At 46.4% G+C, this 27,009-nt stretch overlaps 1 protein-coding gene across 1 annotated transcript in view; it reads right to left on the reverse strand.

The window, feature by feature from the left end:
• Nucleotides 1–27,009, reverse strand: part of SYN3 (synapsin III) — a 1,149,796-nt gene that overhangs the window by 934,465 nt on the left and 188,322 nt on the right. Inside the window, exon 2 of the mRNA XM_078653521.1 lies at nt 12,015–12,487. Within this exon, the coding sequence (XP_078509647.1) occupies nt 12,015–12,340 (326 nt within the window). The 5' untranslated portion in view covers nt 12,341–12,487. The remainder of the gene's footprint in view (nt 1–12,014; nt 12,488–27,009) is intronic.

Consider the following 27,009-nt stretch of genomic DNA (forward strand, 5'->3'; position numbering starts at 1 on the left):
AATGACTGGCCTTGGGCGAGCCCCAGGCGGAGGTTTCTGCATAAGCGCTAGATGGGCTCGCTCAATCACAAAGCAACGGGACATAGATTCTGGTGGAAGCCAACTCTCCAGCCATTGTGTGAGGAACTGTTCGACGTTGCCCCCTTCGCAGCCCTCCGGAAATCCAACAAAATGGTGATTATTGCATCTTGCCCTCCCTTTCGCGTCTTCCACCCGCAGTGCAAGGCCCTGCTGGGTGGTCCCCATGGCTGCCAGCCGCTTCTTCAGCGCGGTGACCTCGTCCTCCACTCCTGAGATGCGAGTATCGGTCTTGGTGATGCGGGATACGGCGTTCCGCAGATCTAGCTACAGCAGCATAACGTCAGATCCGACCTCCCCAATCTTAGCATCCAGCATGTCCCTGGACTGTGTAATGGCTGCCATAAGTGCTGCATTGTCTGGCATAGTTCTCTGCGATCCCCCAGAGGAACCCGCAGTGGCCCTAGGGCCATTAAACTTGTCGATAGGGCCCTGTTTAGGTCATCCATCACCACCCCTATCTAGTGTCATGGTAGGCCCCAGATTATCCCAGCACCGTCCGAACTGTTGCCAGGCTATCCAAGTATGGGACCAAGGGAGGGGGGGCAACGAAGAGGGTAACTCCTTCACTGGATCACTGTGGCCCGACTAAGCCGCCGGACGGGAGCAGATGGTGGCAGGTGGAGAGTTGAGAGGGAAGGTGGGCACTCATGGCCTTTACTCGGGGATCCCAGTCCAACACTGACCACCTATCACCACCCCACTACCATTGGGTCTCCACAGGGCCCCGGAAACCAGGTGGGAGCACTATGGTGCTGGGCCACAGCAAGGGGTCCCGAGGGAAATTCACTTGGACCGATAAGCCACCAACATAGGTTCCTCTAAAGCAGGAGAACAGAGCTGCCCTGCTCCAGGCAGCAGGTCACAACGAGGGTCCCATCCAATAACCCCCGGATCAGATCCGGCACCCTCAACGATAGTCACCCCCGCGGCCCGACAAGACTGCTGAACACCTCACCCAGAGGACGGAAGATGGGGGGGGCCAGAGCAGCTGCTGTGTCTGTCTTGATGGGGAGGCTGTACCTCAGTGTCCGGCGCTGGTCCCGTCCAATAGCACTTGCGCGGTCCAATCGTGCTGCCGATGCGGGAACGCCCCTGGGCCTGGGGTGATACGGACACAACTCACCACCCCATCGTCACCAAGGATGGGGCAGCCAGTGCACTCCGATCCCAATGGGGACCCCCCCACTCTGCCCGACTGGCCGTCAATGAAAGGGGGGAGCCACGTCTCAGCTATCCCCTCGTATCCAGCCAAGCCGCCGGGGAAGTGCGACTCCCCCCACCTGCATGCCGCTTCTGCGCCGCCACCACGCACTCCCTCGTAGTCCGATATAACCGCCGACGCCCCCCAGATGAGTGCGCAGGGGGGAGGAGGAGAAGGGCCCAGGAGCTTTCCGGCCGCGACCTCAGCGCCGATCATCGGCTGGCCCCCGCTCCTGAAGGACACTGCTATGCTGGGGTGCCCCGGCCCACCACCGAGCCAAGCGGGCGTGGGGGGGAGAAAGAGTAAGATGTGCCCCCACCCCTACCACCCATGCAGGATACGGGCCTCCGGTGTATGGATGACGGTGGCCAGGCCCTCGCCGCTTCCACCGCGACCTGACACGGCCACAGAGTCGTGGCACAGCACCCACTGGGATCCACCGCTGGGACAGTCAGTTTAGGGGCACTCACCAGCTCCGATTTCGCCTCTTTCCCGCAGTACGGGGATTCCGCTGCCGAGGCGGCACCAACCCTGGTCGGCAAGGAATCCAGGCCCCGGCCTCACACCAGGCTGCATCCTCCACAGGCCTCGCCGAGTCTCCACTGGCGCACTGGCACCTCCCCTGCAGCACCCACGAGGCCAAAATTCACACAAGTAGGGGCTGACGATGTAATTCAGCAATGGGGTATCTTTATGTTACAGGATGGCATCGGAGAGGCAGGATATTCAAGGATAATTAGTTTGGCTGGTCGGAGCGCTCTCAGCCCATGTCCGCCATGTCGGCTTGTCAAGCCACGCCCCCCATAATGCTGTGTTTTGATTTGGTGTATTCCTACATTTGCTCACCCTTGGCTAACTGCGTGATTTCCATTGTTTTCTTTGGAAAAATGATCTCTAAAAAGATGTGCTGGGGGTGAGCCACACTTCTTTGGGTCTCTACTAAGGATACTGCTCGATTATCTATTGATTTACTGCATACTCTGAACTTCAGACTTTGCTTCTTGTCGCCTCTCTTTTAAAAGCTAGGCGCCATCCTGCCAATTGATTTCTGAGCCTTATCACTGATTTTGTCTAGAGTAATTTTATTTTTGCCTTCTGTATTGCACTTTAATCCATACTAATACAATAAAGAGAGAGCCCAAACCTTTGAGGCGGGTAATCTCAGGAACCACAGCATCAATCACAACACCCAATACAGCGTTGGAAAGGGCATTTGCAGCAGAAGGACATAGGCTATGCAGACGCCCACCATATACATTTAAAAGCTAAAAGAACCATGCCAGCAAAGTAGTGCCTTGTGGGCGTGTCTGCGTTGTGCTGTGGGCGTGTGCTGGGGGCGTGACAAACGCTGGGGACGTGTGGTATGTTCCGCCCTTCATGCCATGTCTCATATCGTGTGCTGTGGACGTGTGCTGGGGGCGTGGGGGTGTGCGGGCGCGGGATTACGAAAAAAAAAAGCAAGCGCTGTGCCCAATATTTCATTGTTTTTTTTCCCCCAGGATCTGTACATTCCAGCTCCGGGGGTCCACCCTGCTCCCTTTAAATACCCCTGCACCCCATAATCATAACCCACCCTTACTCCTTAAAATACCCCAACACCCTTAAACACTAACCCATCTTAACCCTATAAATATACCCTGTACCCCAAAACCCAAACCTATCCCTAAACCCTATAAATACCCCTGTACCCCAAAACCCAAACCTACCCCTGAACCCTAAAAATACCCCTGTACCCCAAAACCCAAACCTAGCCATGAACCCTAAAAATACCCCTGTACCCCAAAACCCAAACCTACCCCTGAACCCTAAAATACCCCTGTACCCCAAAACCCAAACCTAGCCCTGAACCCTTAAAATTTCCCTGTACCCCAAAACCCAAACCTACCCCTGAACCCTAAAAATACCCATGTACCCCAAAACCCAAACCTAGCCCTGAACCATAAAAATAACCCTGTACACCAAAACCCAAACCTACCCCTGAACCCTAAAATACCCCTGTACCCCAAAACCCAAACCTAGCCATGAACCCTAAAAATACCCCTGTACCCCAAAACCCAAACCTACCCCTGAACCCTAAAATACCCCTGTACCCCAAAACCCAAACCTAGCCCTGAACCCTTAAAATATCCCTGTACCCCAAAACCCAAACCTACCCCTGAACCCTAAAAATACCCATGTACCCCAAAACCCAAACCTAGCCCTGAACCATAAAAATAACCCTGTACACCAAAACCCAAACCTACCCCTGAACCCTAAAATACCCCTGTACCCCAAAACCCAAACCTACCCCTGAACCCTAAAAATACCCCTACACCCCAAAACCCAAACCTAGCCCTGAACCCTAAAATTACCCCTGTACCCCAAAACCCATACCTATACCTAAACCCTAAAACTACCCCTGTACCCCATAACCCAAAACTATATCTGAACCCTTAAAATACCCAAACACCCCAAAACATATACCTCAGTACCCAAAACATATACCCCTATACCCATACTTACCTAATCCAAACATAAAAAAAAACATGCTTTTACCATTCATGCATTTACAACGAATTTCGTTGTAAATGTATGCGTGGTAAAAGCATATAAAATGTAATGCCATGCGTTATAATGGCATTGCGGAGTCATGGTAATTTCGTAATGAAAGTATGTGGAGTGTTGGTATGCGGAAAGAAAGTTGCGGAATAATGGGTGTTTACCCTCCCCCGGTAAGTACATTGGTAGCACGGCGGCCCACATCTCCAGCAACGTACTCATATTTTTTCACCACCCATTTGAAAAATGCACAGGTCTCTCTCATTGATGGCCAGCACCGACATACACTTTTTGACACACCTCCCACCACAAGTTCTAGAATTGCGAACTTTAGAGCTGGGGAGCTATGTACGAATCTCGGCTTCAGCTCAACATCCTGTGATTCCAGGCAAATGGCTTTGTCTCCCCATGCCTACCACAAATGAATGTGTTCTTCTGTAATGTAAATTGTGCTCATGCCATGTTGTCGAGTTCGCGCTATATAATATTGCAAGGAAAAATAAAGTAGGGAAACTCGAGTTCACACACTACTGAACGCGCACTCTTAAGTGCATCAGCAGTGCATTGTGAATCGGAGCTTTTCACAGGCCTGTCACAGATAAGAAATGCTATCAAAAGGAAATCCTACAAAACAATATACTACTGTCCGGCAGCAATTCATACCCGGACAACGTCGGGACGGGCTGCTAGTATTTGAATAAAACTTTATGATTTTTCCCATTTACTGATCTTGAGCCTTTTAAGTCAGCCTGCATTTCTTGCATGTTATTGAAATGCTGCTTTGAATCTTATATTTAGGGACACATTGCCTCATCCTGCGGTCCAGACCCCGCATTTGGGCGCTTTTTCTCTCATGTAAGATCACCAGCGAAATAGCGACCTCAGGACCATCCGGTGTAGAGAAAAAACACAGCTCTCTCTCCTCAGCCCTGCTTCTCTGTCAATCACCAACAACAGGCATTCTGCATTGTTTTATTGTTTGTTGATGGCAGCCGGGGCTTTGAGATGTATTGTGTCATCATTCACTGCATTAGCCCAGTCTGGATTTTTTGCCAATAATTTATTGGATTCTGGGCAGTGAAGTTTCACTTTTAGCATTGCAGTAAAAATAAAATAAAAATGTATTCTAATCATGGAACTTGATGCTGGTTAAAATGCATGAACTAAGAGTGCAGCATCTTAACATGGGACATGACGTGGACTTTGGTGCCTTCTGCAATAAAAGATGAACGCCCGAGTGATTAGGGCAAAACTTGAAATTCGATGTCTGCACAAACCAGAGTTTGCATTAGGAGCCGGAACGAACAGGCCATTTGTAATGAGGGCCGTCGTGTATCAGAGCCACTCAGCACCTGTTTATTGCGCAGTTAGTTGACACGCATAGTAACAGACATAGCTCATAATTACAGAGCCATGTAGCAGCAAGGTGTGCATTTTCTAGTTGCACCAGATTTACTCACAGTTAACAGCTTGAAGTTCTCTTAGGAAAGATACCGTTAGCTGCAATGGAAATTAAACGTTATGTTGTGCTCAGAAGCTTTCTTTGTTATTCCTGTATCATGGTGAGGCTGCGACTATCCTTGTTAATACCAGCATTGCTGCGGGGTTCTTGACGTCATCCTGTGCAAAGGGCCCAGACACTAGAGTGTGCCTGTGGTCACTTTCATTCTATTGCTTTATTGTGAAAAATAAAAAAAACGATGCTATCTCTTTTTAAATGGTGAACAATAACGACATGTGAAACATTTTTAAAACAGGATTAGGATTCTAGTGTGGTCATTTTTCCGAGATAGAATTTTTTAATCTTTTTTTTATCACAATGAAGCAAAAACATAGAAGTGAATTTGCTTTAGATCTCAAACAGAATCCAGATCAGATGATATTTTGTCTTGTCTTCACTAAGATAAGGACTTTAGGATCTAAACATGTTGGTAGGATTTCACGGTCCTGATGAAGCCCAGCCACCATGGCACTACATTATGTTGGGGTGGAAACATGTTGAAACACCCAGCAGAAACATGTTGACCTTAACACGATTGTGAGAAACATACCATAATAATTACCTAATCTCTCCCACTCCTTTTTTTATTTTTAATCTTGCATAGGATAAGACCATAATATATGAATTCATAAAATCAAGTGCGATTGTACCCACTCTAATCCAATTTTATTAATAGTCAGTGGTGGACCCTCCATCCTCTTCATTCACCATGTAACATACATCAAAAGGGGAAACATCCTTTACAACGCAACTTTTACCACGCAGTGCCTTTACGACGCAACTTTTATAACGCAAACCATTACAACGCATTGCGCTGGGGGGCGCTCTAGGATAGGGAATAGGTTTAATGTACTATCCAACACCTTCCCTGCTATCCACGGGGACTGGAGTTGGAATAGTAAATTAAACTATTCACTATCCAGCGCCCCAAAGCACTATGCGTTGTAAAGGCATGCGTTGTAAAAACCACGTTGTAAAGGCATGCGTGGTAAAAGCATGCGTTGTAATGTCATACATCCCATCAAAAGACTCTAAAAGTTCAAGATGAAGCTTCTGAGCATCACGAAGATGCTGACGAAGGAGCAACCCAATGATGAAGCACTAGTGTGGGCGAGAAGTCATATCCTTTTTAAGGAGTCCTTACCCCTCACAATCACATTTACTAGGTATTCTATATTATTCCGACCACAGTGTGGATATTAATAACTCAAGTGTAACTGCATAAAGACTCACGCCTACAAAACTCTTATTGTGTCTTCTTCCAATTAATAGGCTGCCAGTCTTTTTGAATTTAGATATAACTGTTTGGCGAGGCCATAGATGACTTTGTATGTTGGGGAGGGCTGCAATGGTCCTTTTGGGGGAAGGGAAAGTTATTAAAAAAAGTGATAGCACCAATATTCATTCACATTTTTGGACTGCTCCCACTGGCGTTTAATGAGTGCTCTTCTTTAACGATATTTAGACTGCACGCAGTGGAGACCTCCTAAGTTCTTTAATTTCTACAGCACATATAATTGTGCTGTAAAGCCCATCTCTGAGCTTATTCGATATACTTATTCTTCTCAAAGCTATAAACTCCTGACTGAGTTAAAAACTTTTGAAAGGAAATGTGCATGGCACCTAACAGTCTGTCAACATCATTTGGGGGCATATGTATGAACGGAATTTTTAGTCGCAAACGCTGCGAATCGCAAAAAAGCAGAGTATGCGACTAAAAATTAGGAAAACTGGATGTATTAGGAAAATCGCATCGCAAAATTAAGGAATCGCAAAATATGCGATTCCTTAATTTTGCTTAAGCATTTAAGGAATTGCAAATTGTGATTCCTTAAATACTATGCAGCAAGCACTAAAGTTTTGCGATTTCTCCTTAAGAAATCGCAAATTACCACCAACTTCAAGTTGGTGGTAATTTGCGATTCCTTTCACAAATGCACTTTTTGGCATTTGTGAAGGTGCTATGTGGCGCACATACATGCCCTTAGGGCATGTATGTGCGCCATATGCGCACACATGTTCATTTCAGGGGTGCATCAGGGTGTCCTCATGACACCCTTGCACCCTTGAAATTATTCTCAATTTGCGATTCTCATTGCGAATCGTAAATTGAGAATGACTTCCCATTCATTCCTATGGGCCTCCTGGCCCATAGAAATGAATGGGAAAGTATTACTTAATTGCGATTTCGCAATTTGCTAATCGCAAATAAGGAATACTAAGAAACCTCAAAATAATTGCGATTTTTTCCATACATCCCATTTTGCAATTCTCAAATAGCGATTCTCAAAAAATTGCTATTTGAGCATCACAAACAGGGATTTTCATACATATGCCCCTTGGTCTCCAGAATTCAATATTTATGCAAACTGAGCAAATGTGGCGATCCACTCAAACTGTTAACTAATAATGGCCTTCTGCATCTCAAAGGGACAATCTGGAACCACAATGAACTCCAAACTGACGGCAAAAAGACATATTGGAAATATTGGATAGAGAAGGACATCTAAATTCTTGGTGAGATAAAGACAGAAGACACAACCAAACCGTTTGAAATGCTACCAGATGAATTTCAACAAGAAGCAAGGCCAAAGTATAAATACGCGCAGTTGAAACACTGTGTTCTTCTGAACCCCAAAGCTGTGACCACCTCCAATATATAGAGAATAGATGTTGATTAGGAGGGGGGGGGCAATGTTGCATTGGGTGGATGTTGCAGCCTGTTTGGGCAGAATATGGTGCAGGGTGGGTCTGCAGTAAATGTTGCTGATTGGATAGGCAGAAGATGTTGCAGCCTAGATGGGGAAAAGATGTTGAACTGGGAATGGGCAGTAGATGCTGCAGTCGGGTGGGCAGCAGATGTGTGCAGTCTACGTGGGGAATGGATGTTAATTTAGTAGCGTAATTGGAGGTGGCTTTGCACGTGCAGTAGATGTTGAAGTCTGGGCAGTAGGTGTTGCTGTTTTCGTGGGCAGTAGCTGTTGCTTTCAGAGTGGGCAGTCAATATTGGTTTCGGTCTGGGTCAGCACTGGACTTTGCTGTCTGTTTGGGCAGTAGATGTTGCAGTCTGGGGGCAGAATAGCTGGCTTATTGGGAGTGGGCAGTTGATGTTGACTGGATGTTGTAGTCTAGGTGGGAAATACAGGTTGAATTGGGAGTGGGCAGTCGAGCGGGCAGTAGCTGCTTACGTCCAGGCTTCCGTCTAGGTGGGCACAGGTGCTTCAAAAGCCCTGTTTTCCCTGACTCTCTATTATAAAGTCACACACTCTACAGAAATAAAGATAAGTAGAGTCACAATGGCTGCACACATAAAACTCCAACTTACAAGTCGAAGTGTACTGGGCAGAGTCGTGCCAGGGAGAGGCAGGAAGTAAACACAGTTCAAATTGTTAGTACTGCAGTCAAACGGCACGGCTGTATTTAGATACATAAACATAAGAAGCCACACGTCGTCGCACGGGCCCACGCCACGTGCATGCTGCGCGCGCTCTCTTCACGAGGTAAAACTTCTCAGGCTTTGATCTCTGCGGGAGGAAGTGGGCTCTGTGCCCTGAAAGAAATGGTTCGGTCTCTCTGTGATAGGGTACAGTTTGTTTCTATGCGTGACCGTTAACACATCATCGTTGCAAGACTGCATTTTGTTGTTTGCCTTTAAAATATTCCATTACTTACTTTTAGCGCTGTGGCTCACATACCACATTTTCATCCTGCTTTTCAGGATAGTGCGCTTTGAGTGCCATCTTGTGGCAATATAGAAGTACAACATGCCAAAGACATTAAATTAGTTCTCCGAAAGGGCTGCTTCTGTCGCTTTCGTCGGCTTCTCGAGTTCTTTGAGCACAGTTAAGTCATAAGGGGAAAGAAAGTAGAGAGTGATCAAAATAGACAAGAGGGATGAGAGAGGGAGAAAAGAGTAAGAGGAGAAGAGTGAGACAGAATAGATGGTTGAAAAGAGAGATAGAGATGGTTGTCCAAAGACGTGATACTTGGAGCCAACAACTGACTTACTTGCAGCTTAAATGGGGTTTTCATTGTATACCATCCATGCATCAATTGATATGGTAAAATCTGTTACACACAAAATGAGTATGAAGGAAATCTTTGCATTTGTTAAAATTGTTTCCTGCCATTTTTCAAAATGTCTTCTTTCTTGCACACTGGCTTGCATTTGAGTCTAAAGAGGAAGAAAACATCAGGGATAATAACAAAGTTATACTATTCTATGTTCCCACCTTTTCCTCATAAAAAACATACCACACTTGTGTGACTGGGCCTATCATCCGCGACCTGATAGGCCCAAAAATGCAACAAAGAGTCATCTAAGTTTTCATCATGACAATTGACCCATTTTGGCGATGTGGGTAGCTGCAGTATTTTAGTCCTGGGTTTGTCCCTCATCAAGAGAAACCTGCTAAACTTAGTTCTGAAAAATAGACACCCAGGGGAGTCCATGGGGGTGTGCTTTGTGTGGATCCCACTGCCTTGCCTTACCCAGAATGCCCTGCCAACCGAAACCTGTGGTTAAAATCACACATTTACCTCACATTTCTGAGGGAAACTTCCAGAATCTGTGGGTATTCACAAAATTCCTTTTACCCAGCGTTCTCATATAAGCTCTCAAAAATGGTGCCTCACTTGTGTTATTGGACCTATCACCTGCAATATGATAGGCCCCAAAACGCAACATGGAAACATCAAGTTTTCATTGTGAAATTGTACACATTGTGGAGATGTGAGCATCTGGATGTGGGCTGGGGCTTGGCCCCCATCAAGGGAAACAATGAACCCCACACATTTCTGCAAACTAGATAGCAGGGGAGTCCAGGGTGCTGTAACTTGTGTGGGCCAACTACATTTTCTTACTCAGAATGCCCTGCAGTCCTCAATAGTTGGCTAAAAATATTGCATCTTCCTCACATTTCTGTGAGGGAAAGTTATAGAATTTGCAGGGATCCACAAAATCCCTACCATACAGCCATCCCACACTTCCCTCAGTAACAAGAGTAACCTACTGCAAACGATGGCAATCAAAAAAGGGGAGGCCTCTTATTTTACAATAGAAATTAAACGTTCCTCACAATCCTCTCTTCCCCACTCCTACACCATCCATTTCCATATCAAGGCACAAACAGAATGTATTTGAATACAAATGCCCCTTTGTGTTTCTACGTCCAGTCATGAACACAAAGGGGGCGAGCCTTTTCAGAGTTAGCCTCCTCCCCATAGAACACTTCCTCCTCTGCAGCCACACCATATTCTTCTGCGATTCCAAATGTCTTTAAAAACATATCTTTTCTCTTAATTAATCAAAGCTGTATTCAATTACTTGGTGCCACATACGAGGGTTCAACAAATAAATAGTACTTTGAACTTCGGTGGTCACGGTCTAGGACCACTGACAGAATACCACTTCTTCGATGCGCTACACCAAATATTCCTTCTTTCTAGTTAAATCTTTAATTACATCTTTTGATCTGCCTGAAGGATCGCCTGTGATGCCTACAGGTCAAAATAAACTGCATTAGCACATCACAGACCTCTGGCAAGCCAGTGCTTGTTGTAAAATGCTGACACTTTTGACAGTCATATGTGCCATGCAGACAGAAAGTGATATGAACCCCTTTGTAAATCCTCCTTGCTTCCTGCCATGTCACCCAGCCCTAGAGTCACCTGCCAGGCAGCTTGGTGCCCATAATGCCACGAAGCGACGCTTCCACTCTTTGAGGAGCTGTGGCACTGTGACAAGTCAGTGGTGTTTTGAGTAGAGGTGGAAGAAGAGAAACAACACACATCCAAGGGTGGGAAATATTGCACCACATGAAGAAGTGCAAAGTACTCCGGCTTCACTCCAGGTGTAGTGTCACTTTTGCCCAACGCATTGTCTGCGGCTTAATCTCCCACCCAACATGGGTGGACATCAGACTGCAGAGAATTGTATATCCCTGCAGCCCCTCAGGATTCAAACCAGTTCTGAGTGGCAGTGGGAAATCACTCTTTGCGGGCACATCATATATTTTCTCCACTTCCATAAGTCCCCACTGGCACTTTCAGCAAAGTGAAAATGAGAGGGACGGCCGGGCACTCTTCCAACAGGAGGGGGGTGCTCAGCCGATGCTACCAGGCAGGGACTCCTTTTCACTCAATTTCTTCATTTTGGTTGACAGAGTCACAATTTGTGTAACTATGCAAACTTTTCACAGCCCTCATTAGACTGTCTGAGTTTTCCAGTGGGCTCCGCTCTTGTACATAAGGTTAGTAAGATAGAGGGGGAGGGGGGGGGGGAGCTTCAGATTTCCCTACAATCAGGCTGGCATATAATGTTAAAATACATTTTACAACAAGCAGGGTGCAAAAGAGGAGCTAAAGGGACAGTGCAAAGGGAGAGAAATGTGGATTGGCAGCAGTACTAAGTGAGAGAAACACAACATTTTGTAAAATAACCAACATTTTGAGAACTTTCAAAGATGAGAGAGTGTGTGTCTTTGTCAGTGTGTGCATGCAAAATCCCCAGGTGAAATCTGGCAGAAACCTCACCATACCCGACTAAACACAGCTGTACCCAACTATTCATCAGAAAATACAATTATTAGGGGTGTGTAAAACCCCGAACACCCTCCCCCCCCAAAGCTGCTCCCCTGTATGGCCAGTGTCTGCTCATAGCCCGCTGTGACTAGTCAGACTTTGATTCCTTACCAGTCGGTGTGTGGATCGTCAATCACCAGGAGCACCTTGGGCTTGTGGACCACAGGAGGCCCTGGGCTCGCAGATGGCTCCACCAGCCCCGCGGGGGCGGCCTGCGTGCTCTGCTTCATGGCATTGGAGATGGAGCTGAAGATGCTGCTGGTGGAGGAGGAGGCAGACGAGTTGGAGGAGGACAGAGCCGGCTGCTGCTTGCGGTCCGTCGCCGGGGACGCCGGAGAGCTGGTGGAGTTGTCTGGGCGCTGCAGGTCCATCATGTAGCCATTGGGCAAGTTGGCCACAAAACTGCTGTCTGAAAGGCGCCTCCGGAGGAAATTCATAGCTGCGAAGTCTGCGCCTGCACAAGGTCAAGGTATTGTTCGCTGAGGCACTTTGAGGTGTGCAGTGTTGTGTGGCTTTAAAATCAGTAGACCCTGAACTTCCTGGTCAAAGACCTCCAATGGCAGGAACTTCTGCACTCCTCAACCCTGTAGACAGAGAAAGAGACAAAGGACTATGTTATGATCAGCTCCAATTGACAATTAATATTGATTATCTATTATCATCAGGGATAGGGCAGTGACAAGCCTCACCAGGAAGAACATTCCAGGTCCTCTCCACGGGAGGCCAGAGCAGACCCCATCCTACATAGAGCACCCACCTGCATAGGATTACTATGGGGAAACTTTCTATGGTATTTAAGGGGGAACATCCTTTACAACGCAACTTTCACTCCGCACTACTATTACGACGCAGCTATTACAACGCAAGTCGTTACCACGACTTGCGCTGGATGGCGCAGTAGGATAGGGAATAGTTTAATTTTCTATCCAACACCTTCCCTACTATCCACGGGGACTGAAGTTGGAATAGAAAATTAAACTATTCCACTATCCAGCGCCCCCAAGGCAAGTCGTTGTAACGACTTGCGTTGTAAAAACTGCGTTGTAATGGCATGCGGAGTAAAAGCATGCGTTGTGATGTCATACATCCGTATTTAAGTGCATAGAATAAAGAACACACAGGACCAGGGGAGATGCAGCAGGCAACGTGGGATTGTGCATTCCCGCCCAGAGGAAGGAGTAACAAGGGGCAGCAGGTGTGAGGAAGGGGCTGTAGAGGGAACACACAGGCAGCTGAAATGTACTAGACACACCCCATCAGTGGAGTGAGAGAGGACGCACAGGTAGCAATGTTTCAGTGTCAGAAACAGGGAAACCTACTGGGAGGTGGAGGGGGGGTGGCGGCTTTGAGGGATGGCTGGGCTGTGAGCTTCTCAGCCCTCCCGGTCCTAAAGGGAGCCTTGAGGGAACAGCACACAATGCTCAACATGCGCGGTTTGCTGCTGTGCAGAAAGAATGCCCCGTGCACTGTGCCACACCATGAACCATTAGGACGGTTTCTGTGCTTGTGTTTAGAACTACCCGCAGTTCTAGTGGATTTTAGCCAATTTATTTGAAAATTGCACTGGAAAACGAATCATTCGCCCCCTTTAAAATTATACTTGGGGTCTGTGGCGGGATTTGACTTCAGAAACTTATCTAGAGGCTCTGGCCTGCTTGCAGTGCTTGGAAGGCTCCCTTTGGGGGTAGGCATTATCGTTTTAAGATATACAAGGGGATGTATGACGTTACAACGCATATTTTTACAACGCATACCTTTACAACACATTTTTTACAACGCAACATCCATTGCAACGCATTCCATTACAACGCATGCCATTACAATGAATTTTTAAAAACAACCTTTACAACGCATTCCATTACAACGCATACTACCTTTACAACGTATACCATTACAACGCATACCATTAAATTGCATGTATGGTAAGTATTGGATAGTGTAGGGGTAAAAATTACTATTCTAACTCCAGGGGGTGCAACAGTAGGGTAAGTGTTGGATAGTGTAGGGGGAAAAATTACTATTCTAACTCCAGGGGGTGCAACAGTAGGGTAAGTGTTGGATTGTGTAAGGGTACTAGGCGTTGTGATGGTATGCGTTGTAATGGTATGCGTTGTAATGACTGCATTGTAATGACATGCGTTGTAGTGTCATGCGTTGTAATGGTTGCGTTGTAATGGCATGCGATGTAATGGATGTTGCGTTGTAAAAGTTTCGTTGTAATGGTAGTGTGTTGTAAAAGTTGCGTTGTAAAGGTTGTTTCCCATTCAAAGACTACTTTTCGCTTAATCCGGGTTTAACGGCGGGACTCCACCAACCTGGAGAGGGGCCTGAGAGGCCAGCACAGCAGAGAAGTGCAAGTCATTCTAACATTTCATCCTGCCTATATTCAGTAACATGTGAATTCAACGCATTTAGAGCAAATACATTTTTATAAAACTGATATAAAGTATCGATGAAAGCCAAAGCACACTGGTAAGTGAACGTTCCTTTGTTTCATTTTATTCACGTCTGTGACAGTTTTATATCAATACTAAAAAGAAAAGTATCTACTAAAGGGTTTTTCCTACATAAGGTCTGATAATTTCATGCTTTAACAGTTCAGTTCTCATGAGAAGGTATGAATGTATTCGACTGAAGCGGAGTTATCTGAATTTTGTCTGATTTCAGCCGAATTAATAACTTTAATATGCCGACCTTCGGTTAACAACTAAAAACAAGCATTGGCAAAGCCAATGGGTCCTGCCTATACAAGAGATATTGGCATTGGCAATGTGGATTTACCATTTTGTACACCAGTGTGGCTGCTGTTCAGCTTGACTAACAGGTAGTGCAGTGGAGTATCCTAGAATGGAGGGGGGGGGAGTAGCGTGTCGTAGACTGGATTTGTTGGAGTAGAGTGCCGTAGAGTGGAGTGGGGGAGTAGAGTGTCGAAGATTTAAATAGATTTCAATGGCAGAGAGTGTCATAGAGTGCAGTGCCATAAAGTGGGCTGGCATAGAGTGGAGTAGGGTGGAATAAGGTGGACTGGGTTGGAGTAGATTGGGGTAGTGGGGTGGATTGGATTGAGGTAGTGTGGTGGATTGGTTTATAACAGTTTGGGGTGGATTGGATTGAGGTAAAGTGGGCTGGAATGAGTGAGGGATGTGGATTGGAGTGGGTGGGCAGGATGGGGTGGATTGGATTGCAGTGGGGTGGATTGAAATGGGGTGAGGTGAGATGGAGTGGGATGGATTAGATTGTTTGAGGATGGATTGGATTAGAGTAGGGTGGTTCGAAGTGGAGTGAATTAGAGTGTAGTAGAGGGGTGTCGATTGGACTGGACTGTAGGGGGTGAATTGGATTGGAGTGGGGTGGATTGGATTGGAACGGGGTGGATTGGAATGGAGTAGGGTGGGTGGTGGGACCGAGTGGGCTGGACTGAACTGGGGTGGGGTGGATTGGATTGGGGTAGAATGGAGTAGAGGGGGTGTATTGGGCTGACGTGAGGTGGATTAGATTGGAGTGTGATGGATTGGATTGGGGTGGGGTGGACTGGAGTGGGATGATTGGAGTGGAATGGGGTGGGTTGGAGTGCGGTGGATTGGAGAGGGGTGGAATACAGCAGGGTGAATTGGAGTGAGGTGGATTACAGCGGCGTGGAGAAAATTGGAGTAAATTGGATTGCAGTGGGGTGAGGTGGATTGGATTGAGTTGGGTGGATTGGACTGGGGTGGATTAGGTTGAGGTGGATTGGATTGTAGTGGGGTAAATGATTCGGATGGGGTGGATTGGAGTGGAGTGGAATGGAGTGGAGTGGGGTAGATTGGATTTGGCTGTATTGGGGTGGATTGGATTGGAATGGGGTGGACTGGATTAGAGTGAGGTAAGTTGGATCTGAGTGGGTTGAAGTGGGGCGGATTGGAGTGGAGCAGACTCTTTTGGATTGGAGTGGGGCAGACTGTTTTGGATTGAGTGGGACAGATTGGAGTGGGCAGATTGTTTTGGTTTGAAGTGGGGAAGATTGGTTTGGATGGGAGTGGGGCAGATTGTTTTAAATTGAGTGAGGCAGATTGTTTTGGATTGGTGTGGGCTACATAGTTTTGGATTAGAGTGGGGAGGATTGTGGTGGATGGGATTGGAGAGGGGTGGGGTGGATTGGGAGTGAGTGGGGTGGATTGGGGTGAGGTGGATGCTATTGGAGTAGGGTAGATATGATTTGGGTTGGATTACGGTGGAATGGATTGGTGCAAAGTGGACTGGGGTGGATTGGAATGGGGAGTATTGGGATGGAGTGGGTGGATTGGACTGGAGTGGGGTGGATTGAGTGGGGCTGGTTGGAATGGGGTGGAATGGAGTGAGGTGGCTTGCTTTCAATTAGTGTGGGGCAGATTGGAGTGGGGCCGATTTTTGATTGGAGTGAGATGTATTGGAGTAGGGTTGATTGTTTAGGATTGGAGTGGGTGGAATGCAGTGGGGCTGATTATTTTGGATTGAAGTGGGGACGATTTGAGTGGGGCGGATTAGAGTGTGGCAGACTGTTTTGGATTGGAGTGGGTTGGATTGGAGTGGAGTGGGGTAGATTGTTTTGGATTGGACTGGGGCGGATTGGAGTGAGGCAGATTGTTTTAGATTGGAGTTTGACAGATTGGAGTGGGCAGATTAAAGTTGGGCAGACTGGAATGGGGCAGATTGTTTTGGATTGGAATGGGTCATATTGTTTTGGATTAGAGTGCAGCAGATTGGAACAGGCAAATTGTTTTGAATGGAGTGGGATAGTTTGTTTTGGATTGGAGTGGGGCAGAATGTTTTGAATGAATGGGCAGATTGTTCTGGATTGGAGTGGGGAAGATCGCTTTGGATTGTAGTGGGACAGATTGTTTTGGATTGGAGTGGGGCAGAGTTTTTTTTAAATGGAGTGGAGCAGATTGGAATGGCGTGGGTTGGGAGGTTTGGAGTGTGGTGGATTGGACTGAGTAGGGTGGTTTGGTGTGGGCTGAGGTGAGGGGGCTTGGCGTGGATTGGAGTGGTGCAAATTGGAATGGGGTGGATTGGGGTGTACTGCACAAATATGTGTTAAAGCATCATTTCTGAAATTACAGATAAGTAAAGAACAATGTCGCTTTGCAATAAAATAATCCTCTTCTTTTGAGAACAGTGCCCACGAGCATAAACAAAAGAAAATATAAGTGCAAAGCGAGAAAAGAAGACATAGAAAATTAAAAGAAAGTTAACTATAGAAAATTAAACTTTGCAATTTTGTTTGTTCTGCTTAGCATGTTTTTGCCAGTCACACGCTTTCTGTTTGCAAGGCACTGCAAGTTAAAAAGAACAATATAGTACCCCAATCACGTCGGGAGCCGAGGACGGGCGCTGATTAATTTGAATCAATTTGTGCTTGGTCCCTGCTCCACAGAGAGGGACTGAAATTATATAAGGCCTGCAGTGACGAATTACGAGGCTGTAAAGAAGAATGCCACACAAGCTAACAAATGGGTACACAACGGGCGGGTTCTAAGCCTTTTTTTGATACAAGTGTCTCACAAGCGAGACGCATGTGCTAGTGCATACTCTCACAGGCTCGACCCTAAAAAAAGCAGTTGAGAGGAATGAATATGAAGTCAATACTTGGAGAGGTTTGCCACCTAGTGGAGAGTATAGGAGATGGACACAAGGGATGTCCTGAGTGGGAGGGACTGCAGGCACCATAGGGCAGAGAGGTTCATCATACTATAGGCCAGTTCAACTGAAGTCCATTTGAGAGATGGCTCATGCAGGCAGAGCTGGGACATATACACCAATAGCGGCCCGTGGAGGGAGTTCCATGGGGCGGTGAGACGGGGCTGGGAAGGAGAAGGGTGGGGGTTAGTAAACACCGGAATATGGATGAACGGAGGTAAGTAAACAATTAAATACATAAAATGAATTTCATTGCGCAACGAAACTCGTTTTATGTATTTAATTGTTTACTCACATTCGTTCATCCATATTCCGGTGTTTACTACCCCCACATTGCCCCTCCCCCGCCCGCCTCACTGTCCCACGGAACTCCCTCCACGGGCTACACCAGACATTAGAACAGCATTCCGAGGAAGACCAGATGAGGAAAGGGAGCTGGACAGTGAGTATGAGGAGTGATGCAGTAAAGTATGGTAAACATCATACCAAAGGACAACTGTGAGTGAAGGACTGTGCAGGAGTCACAAGAACAGCCCTAACAAGATTCAATACAATATTAACTAAGGCTACCCTTTGTGAGATGGAGAAACTGTGCTTCAATCCTTACACTAACGATGCGAAATACAGGAGATGTAAGATCAAGGCAGCTCCAGAAGAGGGGGAATCTATTTATAAACCTATCACACAAAAGAGACAAGGTGTGACAAAAGGCCTATGGAGGCAGCACAGAAACAGGTACTTCAGTCTACAAATCCATAACACAAAAGTGGTAGGATGTGAGGGAGTGATGGTGGAAGGAGCACAGGGGTAGATGGATTCATCTCTAAATCAAAACATGCACAAGAAGAAGGGTGACAAGTGCATCCATTTACACAACACCTACAAAAGGCAAGAAGATGTGAGAGGGAGACTGCGGCTACAGTGCAGACAAGTGCATCAATCCACACACCAACAAAAGGTGAGAAGATGTGAGAGGGAGACTGCGGCGACAGTGCAGACAAATGCATCAATCCACACACCAACAAAAGGTGAGAAGATGTGAGAGGGAGACTGCGGCGACAGTGCAGACAAATGCATCAATCCACACACCAACAAAAGGTGAGAAGATGTGAGAGGGAGACTGCGGCGACAGTGCAGACAAATGCCTCAATCCACACCAACAAAAGTTGAGAAGATGTGAGAGGGAGACTGCGGCGACAGTGCAGACAAATGCATCAATTCACACACCAACAAAAGGTGAGAAGATGTGAGAGGGAGACTGCGGCGACAGTGCAGACAAATGCCTCAATCCACACCAACAAAAGTTGAGAAGATGTGAGAGGGAGACTCCGGCGACAGTGCAGACAAATGCATCAACCCACACACTAACAAAATGTGAGAAGATGTGAGAGGGAGAGTGCTGTAACAGTGTAGACAAGTGCATCAATCCACACACCAACAAAAGGTGAGTAGATGTGCGAGGCAGACTCCGGCGACAGTGCAGAGACAAGTGCATCACTCCTCACACTAACAAAACATGAGAAGATGTGCGAGGGAGAGTGCGGCGACAGTGCAGACATGTGCATCAATCCACACACCAACAAAAGGGGAGAATATGTGAGAGGGAGACTGCAGCGACGGTTCAGAGACAAGTGCATCACTTCACACTCCAACAACAAAAGGTGAAAAGATTTGAGAGGGAGACTGCAGCGACAGTGCAGAGACAAGTTCATCACTCCACACGCCAACACCAAAAAGTGAGACGATTTGAGAGTGCAGGGGTAGTTTTTGCCTGCTCCGCGTTCAGCATGGAGTTTGGAGTAGGCAAATCTCTGCAAACTCCGTTGGCATGGCGAGGTTACCCACCCAGGGTTACTTAAGAGCTCAAGGGCACAGTCAAGAGAAGCATACTTGAACGAAGTCAAGGCAGGGTTTATGGCATCATTAACAGAAGCCCCTTTTGGAGCTGAAAGATTGTGAATTCATCTAAATTTCCCTGGGTCATTTTTGGGAACCAAGCCGAGAGGAGAGAAAACAAAATCTGCAAATGGGGGCTTATCAAATGGCCCAGACACCCTTCCTAACTTTAACTCCTTGTCAATTTTCCTTTTTGCCACCTCCTGTCCCTGTATTAATGACTGCTGATTCTTGCAAACTCTAGGACCCTGAAAACCTATCGTGGGAATCCTAAAACCAAATCGAAAACCAGAATACAATTGATACGCCTGCTCCTGATGTGGATACTTATTTAACCAAGGATTCATAGTCAATAGGGACACCGGGTAGGGATTATTGAAAACCGAGGACATACCTTGTTCATTTCTGTCCACCTTTTTCTTTGGACTTCTTAAAACATTTAAACTCTGGGTGCCCTGTCGTCTCACAAAAGGAGCAATTGTGTTTAAATTTGCAAGACCTTGCGCTCTAGAGCATGTTTTCCTACTCTGATCGATTGGGCACTCGCGGTTCGTTTAGGAATGGACTGCTTGGCCAGCCTCGGCTGTTGTTTCAAGCAAGGAGCTTCCACCCTGCATGGACCGTCTGACTCGAGGACCTGCTGCCTGGCGGGAGGCCCTTCACCCTACCCAGCAGAGTGAAGGCCGAGCGGCCCCGGTAACTCGTGCCCCCCAGTGGTCTGACCCGAGCAGAAGGGGTTGGGTGGCGCCAGGCCCTTGGATGCTGCTGCCCGGGTCGGGGAACTCAGCAGAAACAACACTTGCACTATCAGAGCACCGAAGGATCGCATTGGGGAGCACATGAGGGCAGTGAAACAGGCTGACATCAGATATCCAGAAGCGTCACAAATCGCTGAATGTCCCGCACAGGACAGCCACAGAGCCTTCTACAGGTATAATACCGTACTTAGAGATGCTAGGGGGGGCAATAATCAATCAATCAATCAATCAGGCGGATTTATAGAGCGCGCTATTCACCCGCTAGGGTCTCAAGGCACGGGGGTGAGGAGTCTGAACGTGATCTTCTTGCTGACGGGGGCCAGAGCAGGTCTCTCAGATGATCAGAGATGTGGTCGTGGCGGGGGATGTCCAGGATGAGTCGTGCAGAAGCGTTCTGTATAGAGAGCTGACACTCAGGAGGAGGGAGGCCACCTGGATCATGCGCCTCAAACGTGTGGAACTGGGTCTTACAAAGAGCAGGTTTCGAACTCTAGTAACCCTTTCCTCACTTGAAATGTTTTTCAGAGTTTTTATGGGAAATATCAGAAGTTTGCTGGAAAAGGTTTGCTGCTTTTCACACCCCTTCTAAGCACCCTCTCTCACTCCCTCCCACCTCCCTGGCTATTACATCTTAAATTAACCCTCACTCTGGAGAAGTTTCCCAGCTCTCTTCTCTTGAGTACTCTTTCTTCAAGGCATTGGGAGATGATTACCAAGTGATCAAGCACAGACACTTATGCGGCACAGCAATCCCCTCTCTCGTTCCCCTACACTGAAGCTTTGCCACATAATTTAACTGGTATTCACATGCACTTATCCCCGTGTGTTTCATACAAAGGCACATGGTGTGAAACAGCTTTTCAGTGTACAGTGGGGATAAAGACAGGCTTTCAAACCCAGCGCAGCAGGTGGGCACGTGTGCTCCTCTGCACTTACGCCCATTCTCTCTCTAAGTGAGAGGGAGCGCGAGGCACAGACTGTGCTTTTTAACAGACGCTGAAGGTGCTGTTCTTGTTTGATTCATTGAAGCCTGGCAGTATTTCCATTATCCCAGAAACACTCGTGAAGATGCGAAATTGCCTCATTTCATTGGCTTCGTATTTTCTCGACAGTAAAGAGTAAACCAGTTTCAGTGTCATTCTTTTTCCCTGTTAAATATGATTTTTAGTATGCACTTTCCGTGTGTGAAGTGATTTTATGGCCGACTGCGGGTGGCACTCTTTTGTTGACTGTGGTGTACTGTGCAGTGCCCGCGGTGACGCAGACTATAATTACAGCAGGGTCATTAGTAACACAGTACTGGTAGGAGAAACAATAAAAGCGCATCTCACAAAATTGCAAACCTTCAGCAGCAATCAGATCATAAGATTCATGTGCAAAGTTCGTGGTGCATTCAAGATGCTTAAGGAACTGTGACATCATGAGGAAGTTTCAAGCGGGTGCTTCCAGCACAATGATATGATGATTTCATGTGAAGTCCGAGCACTGTGCCCTACTGTGTATTAATGTTACTTTCCTTCTGAGTTAGTCTCCGCTGTGTAGGGGAGGGCTCCTTTCATCCTGACAGCAGAGGGCTGTGTGTGCGCTAACTCAGCATTGTTATCTCAAAGTTTGTAATGACGTTCTGTGGTTATATAGAATAGGCAGCTACCTATATCATTATCATATGAAATCTTTTTATTGATGTCATAACTACACTTTCACAATTGCATTATTAAACTTCTTGCTTTCATACATTTGCTTGAAAACGCAGCATTTGCCCACTCTTTTTTCATTTTTTTCTCAGGAGAAGAACCCCCCCACTCCCTTATGATGGTCGGATTCACTTGCTACTCGCACTCATCCCGAACTTTTACACCCACCACTTTTAAATGCCACCGGCTGCCACTGATTGCAACAAGACCAAAGCACACCATCGGATCTCATGAACTTCGCTTAACTCTTGCAAAGGGCACACCCTGCAGCCAGCCACCTGCAGACTCCGAGCTGCAGCAGCTACAAAACATGACAATGGCAGTAGCAGAACACTAGTGGCAGTCAGTCAGTCAATCCACTTTATTCGATTACTTAAAATCATAAAAGTACAAAAACATAACACAGACATAAGCAATATTACAAATCTTTAGACATAACAATTAAAATACATAGACGATAATTCAATTCATAATAAAACACTATCACCTAATCAGACCCCTTACCTAAAAATAGCAAGCCAAGTTTTGAGCCAGCAAAGCAACGGGGCTGTACTCAAAATATTGGTGACATAACCTAGCCCTAACTTCCACAACCCGGATGCCGATGGTAACGCCTGCACGGACCCGTGCATTCCGATAATATCTCTAAATTGGAGATCTACATGTCTCTACCTTTGATCCTCGAGGTGCTTGCGCTAACCACGCACACTACTGACCCCTTCTTTCGCACACCCTGCGTTTGAGCCCTGATGAATCACAGCCGCTACACGCTGTGATGAAACACGTGTCGGCTTCATTTAATTTGGTCTACTACTTGCTACTTGGATGTACTGAACATTCAGTCCACGATTAAATTCTACATTGTTACCAGACGAATCGTTTGAATCTTTTCGTTAACACTGCTCAATTGAAGTCTCCACCTGGAGACAACTCAAATCTTTCGTGTGCACAGGACTTTGTTCATAACCTAGCCCTAACTCCTAATGTATAGCATACGATGGAGTTGATTGTGGGACAGATAAAAGGCTCCCTAAAAATTTGTTTTGAGCTATCTGTATGCCAGCCTGATCTTTATAGCCCCATATAGAGTTGCCATAGGCCGCAATAGCCAAACACTTGGCCTTGTAAACCTTTAGGATAGCCTCTATCGGTCTGGCCCACAGATGCCGTGCAAATCCTAAAAGGGATGAGGAAGCTCATATAACTGCGTTCTTTTTCACTTTTTGTTGTTGAACCTAGGATGACCTGTCATCAAAAAGGACTCCCAAATAAGTGAAGGAAGACACAGAGGAAACCACACCATTACAGTAAAACGTCTTTCTAGGTCTGTGACCTACTGTCATAGTGTGTGACTTTCCATTATTCACAATCAAATCCAATGAATGCATAAAGACCCCAAAAGCATCTAAAAGCCGCTGTAGACCTACTGCAGTACGGGCTAAAAGAACCGCGTCATCTGCGTAGAGGAGAACAGGGATTGGACATTCTCCCACTCGCGGAACATCCAACGCAGCCTCTATGAGAGATTTGTCTAGATCATTCACATAAAGAGTAAAAAGCAGGGGCGCCAAAATGCATCCCTGCCGTACGCCCCTGCCCGAGTTAAAAGATCTAGTACAATCGCCAGCCTGGGAAATCCTAACTGACACTGTGAGGTCTTGGTGGAGGTTAGCTAAAAAATAAACTAAACAGGGGTCAAGTCCCTTTACCAATAAAATATTCCAGAGCTTTGACCTATTAACCAGGTCAAAAGCCCTGGATAAATCCATAAAAGCCATTGTTAGACAACCCTCCTTGGCCATAGTGTATTTGCCTAATTAAAGATGCAAATTTAAACACTGGTCCATAGTGCTCCTCCCATTTCTAAATCCATATTGCATATTAGAAAAGATCCCCCTCTCATTTACCCAATCTGTGATTTTAGATAAACTGGCCTTTCCTAAAATTTTCACAGAGGATTCGATGAGGGATATCGGCCTATAACACCGGGGGTCCCCTCACTGCCCCTTTTAAAAATAGGAATGATAATAGATTTTGACCAGGAGGTCGGGAAGTCTACTGTGCCCACGGCACTGAAGACATTAGCAAGGATTTTAGCCCAAAATTGATGGTCACTTTTATAGAGATCCGCGGGAACACCATCTGGGCCCGGTGCTTTGTTACTAGCAGTATCTCTTATGGCTTTCTCAATTTCGCCCTCACTGAACTCAATCGGGGTGCTGGCCTGATGTAAGGAGGACCTCATAGATTGCCTCAAAATGAGAGAGCCATTGGGCTTCTGTGATGTTGCAATCCTGAGCTTCATTATCCTCCCCCGAACACTAGTGGCAGTTGTGTGCTATACAAATCCTAAAGAGCTGAATGAAACAGTTGCACAAATACACCTAGAGACACTCATACATACCCCAGTGCAGATGTTTGGGTACATGAACATTTACTTAACCAGACCTAAACATTCCCTCTATAGCTCACCAAGCTATCACTTCCCCCAGCCTTTGATCTCAGTGCTTGAAATGCAAAAATAGAGGTGCAGTTACTCTGTACCAGAGTAACAGCTTGTTTCTGAAAAGTGCTGGTACTCTCCAATTAAAAGTATTACATTTTACTTGAAAAGAGCAGATACTCTCCCTCTCAAAATAAAAAGTTCCGGTACTCAGTAGCAGACAGTACCGGCCCATTGGAAGCACTGGATCTTCAGCAAAAAGCCAGATTGTTAATTTTACGCCCATCCGTGTCAACCTAAATTTCTCTGCTTTGCTTCCTAATTACTTCCATCAACATCCTCAGTATAACCAGTGGCGGCCGCCACTAACTAAGGGTGGTGAGTGGTTTGGGGGAGGGCAAGAGGGGGGAGTGATCGCGCGGGGTGTACAGGTTAATAATAATCATTTTTAAAACGTACCTGACACCGCCGGCTGGCCGTCTATCGAGTCACATCGATCTTGCTGGCCTCTTCTTGGGTTCCAGCAGCCCCTGGGACAGACTCCCATCCAATCTCCCTGCTGCAGAGTAGCATGGGGATTGGCCTGAGATGGCAGCAGGGCTTTAAGTGGTGACTGTGTCACCGGGTTTGAGCACCAGCAGTTTTTTTAAAGGGGGCCTCGAAACGGGTCTCTATCGTGCTCTGTTTTGTGCCCTCTCACAGGCGGTCCATTTTTTTCCGGACTGCAGTGAGTGCATGCACATCGATTTACGCGTGCTCACACTGCTCACTTATCAGTAGTGGAGGAGTTACAGCATGACGTCATGCCAGGTGAGGGTTGTAGGGGAAGGGAAATCCTAAAGAGTCAATTTCTCTCTGGATTTCCCTTCTCTGTTTGAAAGTCAGGAGCAGCAACATTGTCGTGGTGTCACCAGGGCTTTAAGTGGAAGCTTTTTCAGTATTATTTAAAAGCCAGAGTTACTGCTTATTTATCTTATGCAACTAACAACCAATGACAAAGCCAATAGTCCTGAATTGTTGTAGGTATGATATTACTTGTCGAATCATATATCTGGATACAATGACAGAAACAGCATATTACTAGTTGGGTGGCAAATTATGCTAAGGACAGATTTTTATTTTACGTGTTTTTAAGCCACACCCTTAATTGCATTGGCCACGCCCCTTTGAGAGACCCCCCCCCCCCCAGTTTTATCATCCCACTTAAAGCTCTGGCGGGCTAGAATGACGCTCTGTTCAGGTTATGGAGTCTGTGGGGTTTCTCCAGGCCGGCTGCTGAATGCCGCTAGGCTGGAGAAACCTACGTGTGCATGTGTGTTTTGGGTCAGCCTGAGACGGCCAGCCAAACACACATGAGCACTTAAAGAATGAAGTGCACGTAGCACTCCTCCACACCCAACCCATGGCCATCCCTCCATGTACAAGCTGGCTCAGAGTATTGCCAAACGAAAAATAAAACAATGCTAGGGCATTGTGTTGTTTTCTGTTTGCTGGCTCTGAGCCAGGCAGTGGGGCGACGCTCCTCCACCATTACAGACGAGCCACCACTGAGTATAACGCAAGCTGCGCTCTGTTACCCAGTGTTGAGTTTAGCAGCACAATAGCAGGTACTAAAATAAATAAATAGTTCCATGAATAAATAGTTACACAAATGTGAATATATGCAAACATGCATACACATTCATACGGGCAAACAGATACCAAAGAGGCAGTGTGCACACACACACTCCCATAAAATTGAACACACGTGTTGCAAGCATGAACATACACACTCAGTTTAAGGGTTTGCTATAGTACATTAGATCAGATTTTGGGATTTTGCACTCATGAAAATGTGGCCTATTCAAACTTCTTTGTTCCCAACCGTAGATTTGTTCCATGCACGTGGTCGTTGCCATACCGTGTAGTACACATCAGCTGCCAGTAGGTGGCAGCGCAGCATAGCTCTTTCCATATCATAATTGTTTATTTCTATAAATGTTATAAAATGCTGTCCTAAAATCATGTCCTACATGAGGTGCTGACGGATGGCCTCAGGTATGAGTCCCACAGCACTGGGGCGCGACCAATGGTGCGCAGGTGCAGAACGAGTGTGGATACTGTAGTATACAAAAACAGCTATCCAGTGCCCCTACCGTGTAGAGGTAGGCGAGACAACAAATTGCCAGGGAGAGCCGAGCCAGCGGGTCGGGCTCGGTTGGGTGTTGGACCCCGTGCACACGGCAAAGCCCTGAAAATATTTTGCTACGTAAATCATAAAACAGACATCACGTAAAATATGACAAAATCTCTTCAAAATTAAAAAACGTGTATTCCTTTACCTTGTGGAAGCTTTGACATTAGCAGGGCACATTATTGCACTGTATTGAGAAGTTCTTATTAAAAGTGATAATTTTGTTAAACTGGTAGTCTAAACGCACACATTCATATGTGATAATGAAGAAAAAAGAATGTGTGTTAACTAGAATATTTGCCCAAGATCACACAATTTAAATGGTGAAGCTTAAATGATGTAGCCGCAATTTATCTAGGCTTTCTGGTATTTCTTGGTACAAATCAGCCTGTAAATGGTTATCAATTTCTCTTTACTTATGTAAAGACTTTGGGCCATATTATCAAGAAAGGGCGATACATTATCGGCGCTTTTATCGGCAGGAAAC

This window comes from Lissotriton helveticus, chromosome 1_1 (genome assembly GCF_964261635.1).
Source record: "Lissotriton helveticus chromosome 1_1, aLisHel1.1, whole genome shotgun sequence".
Classification (NCBI taxonomy): Eukaryota; Metazoa; Chordata; class Amphibia; order Caudata; family Salamandridae; genus Lissotriton; species Lissotriton helveticus.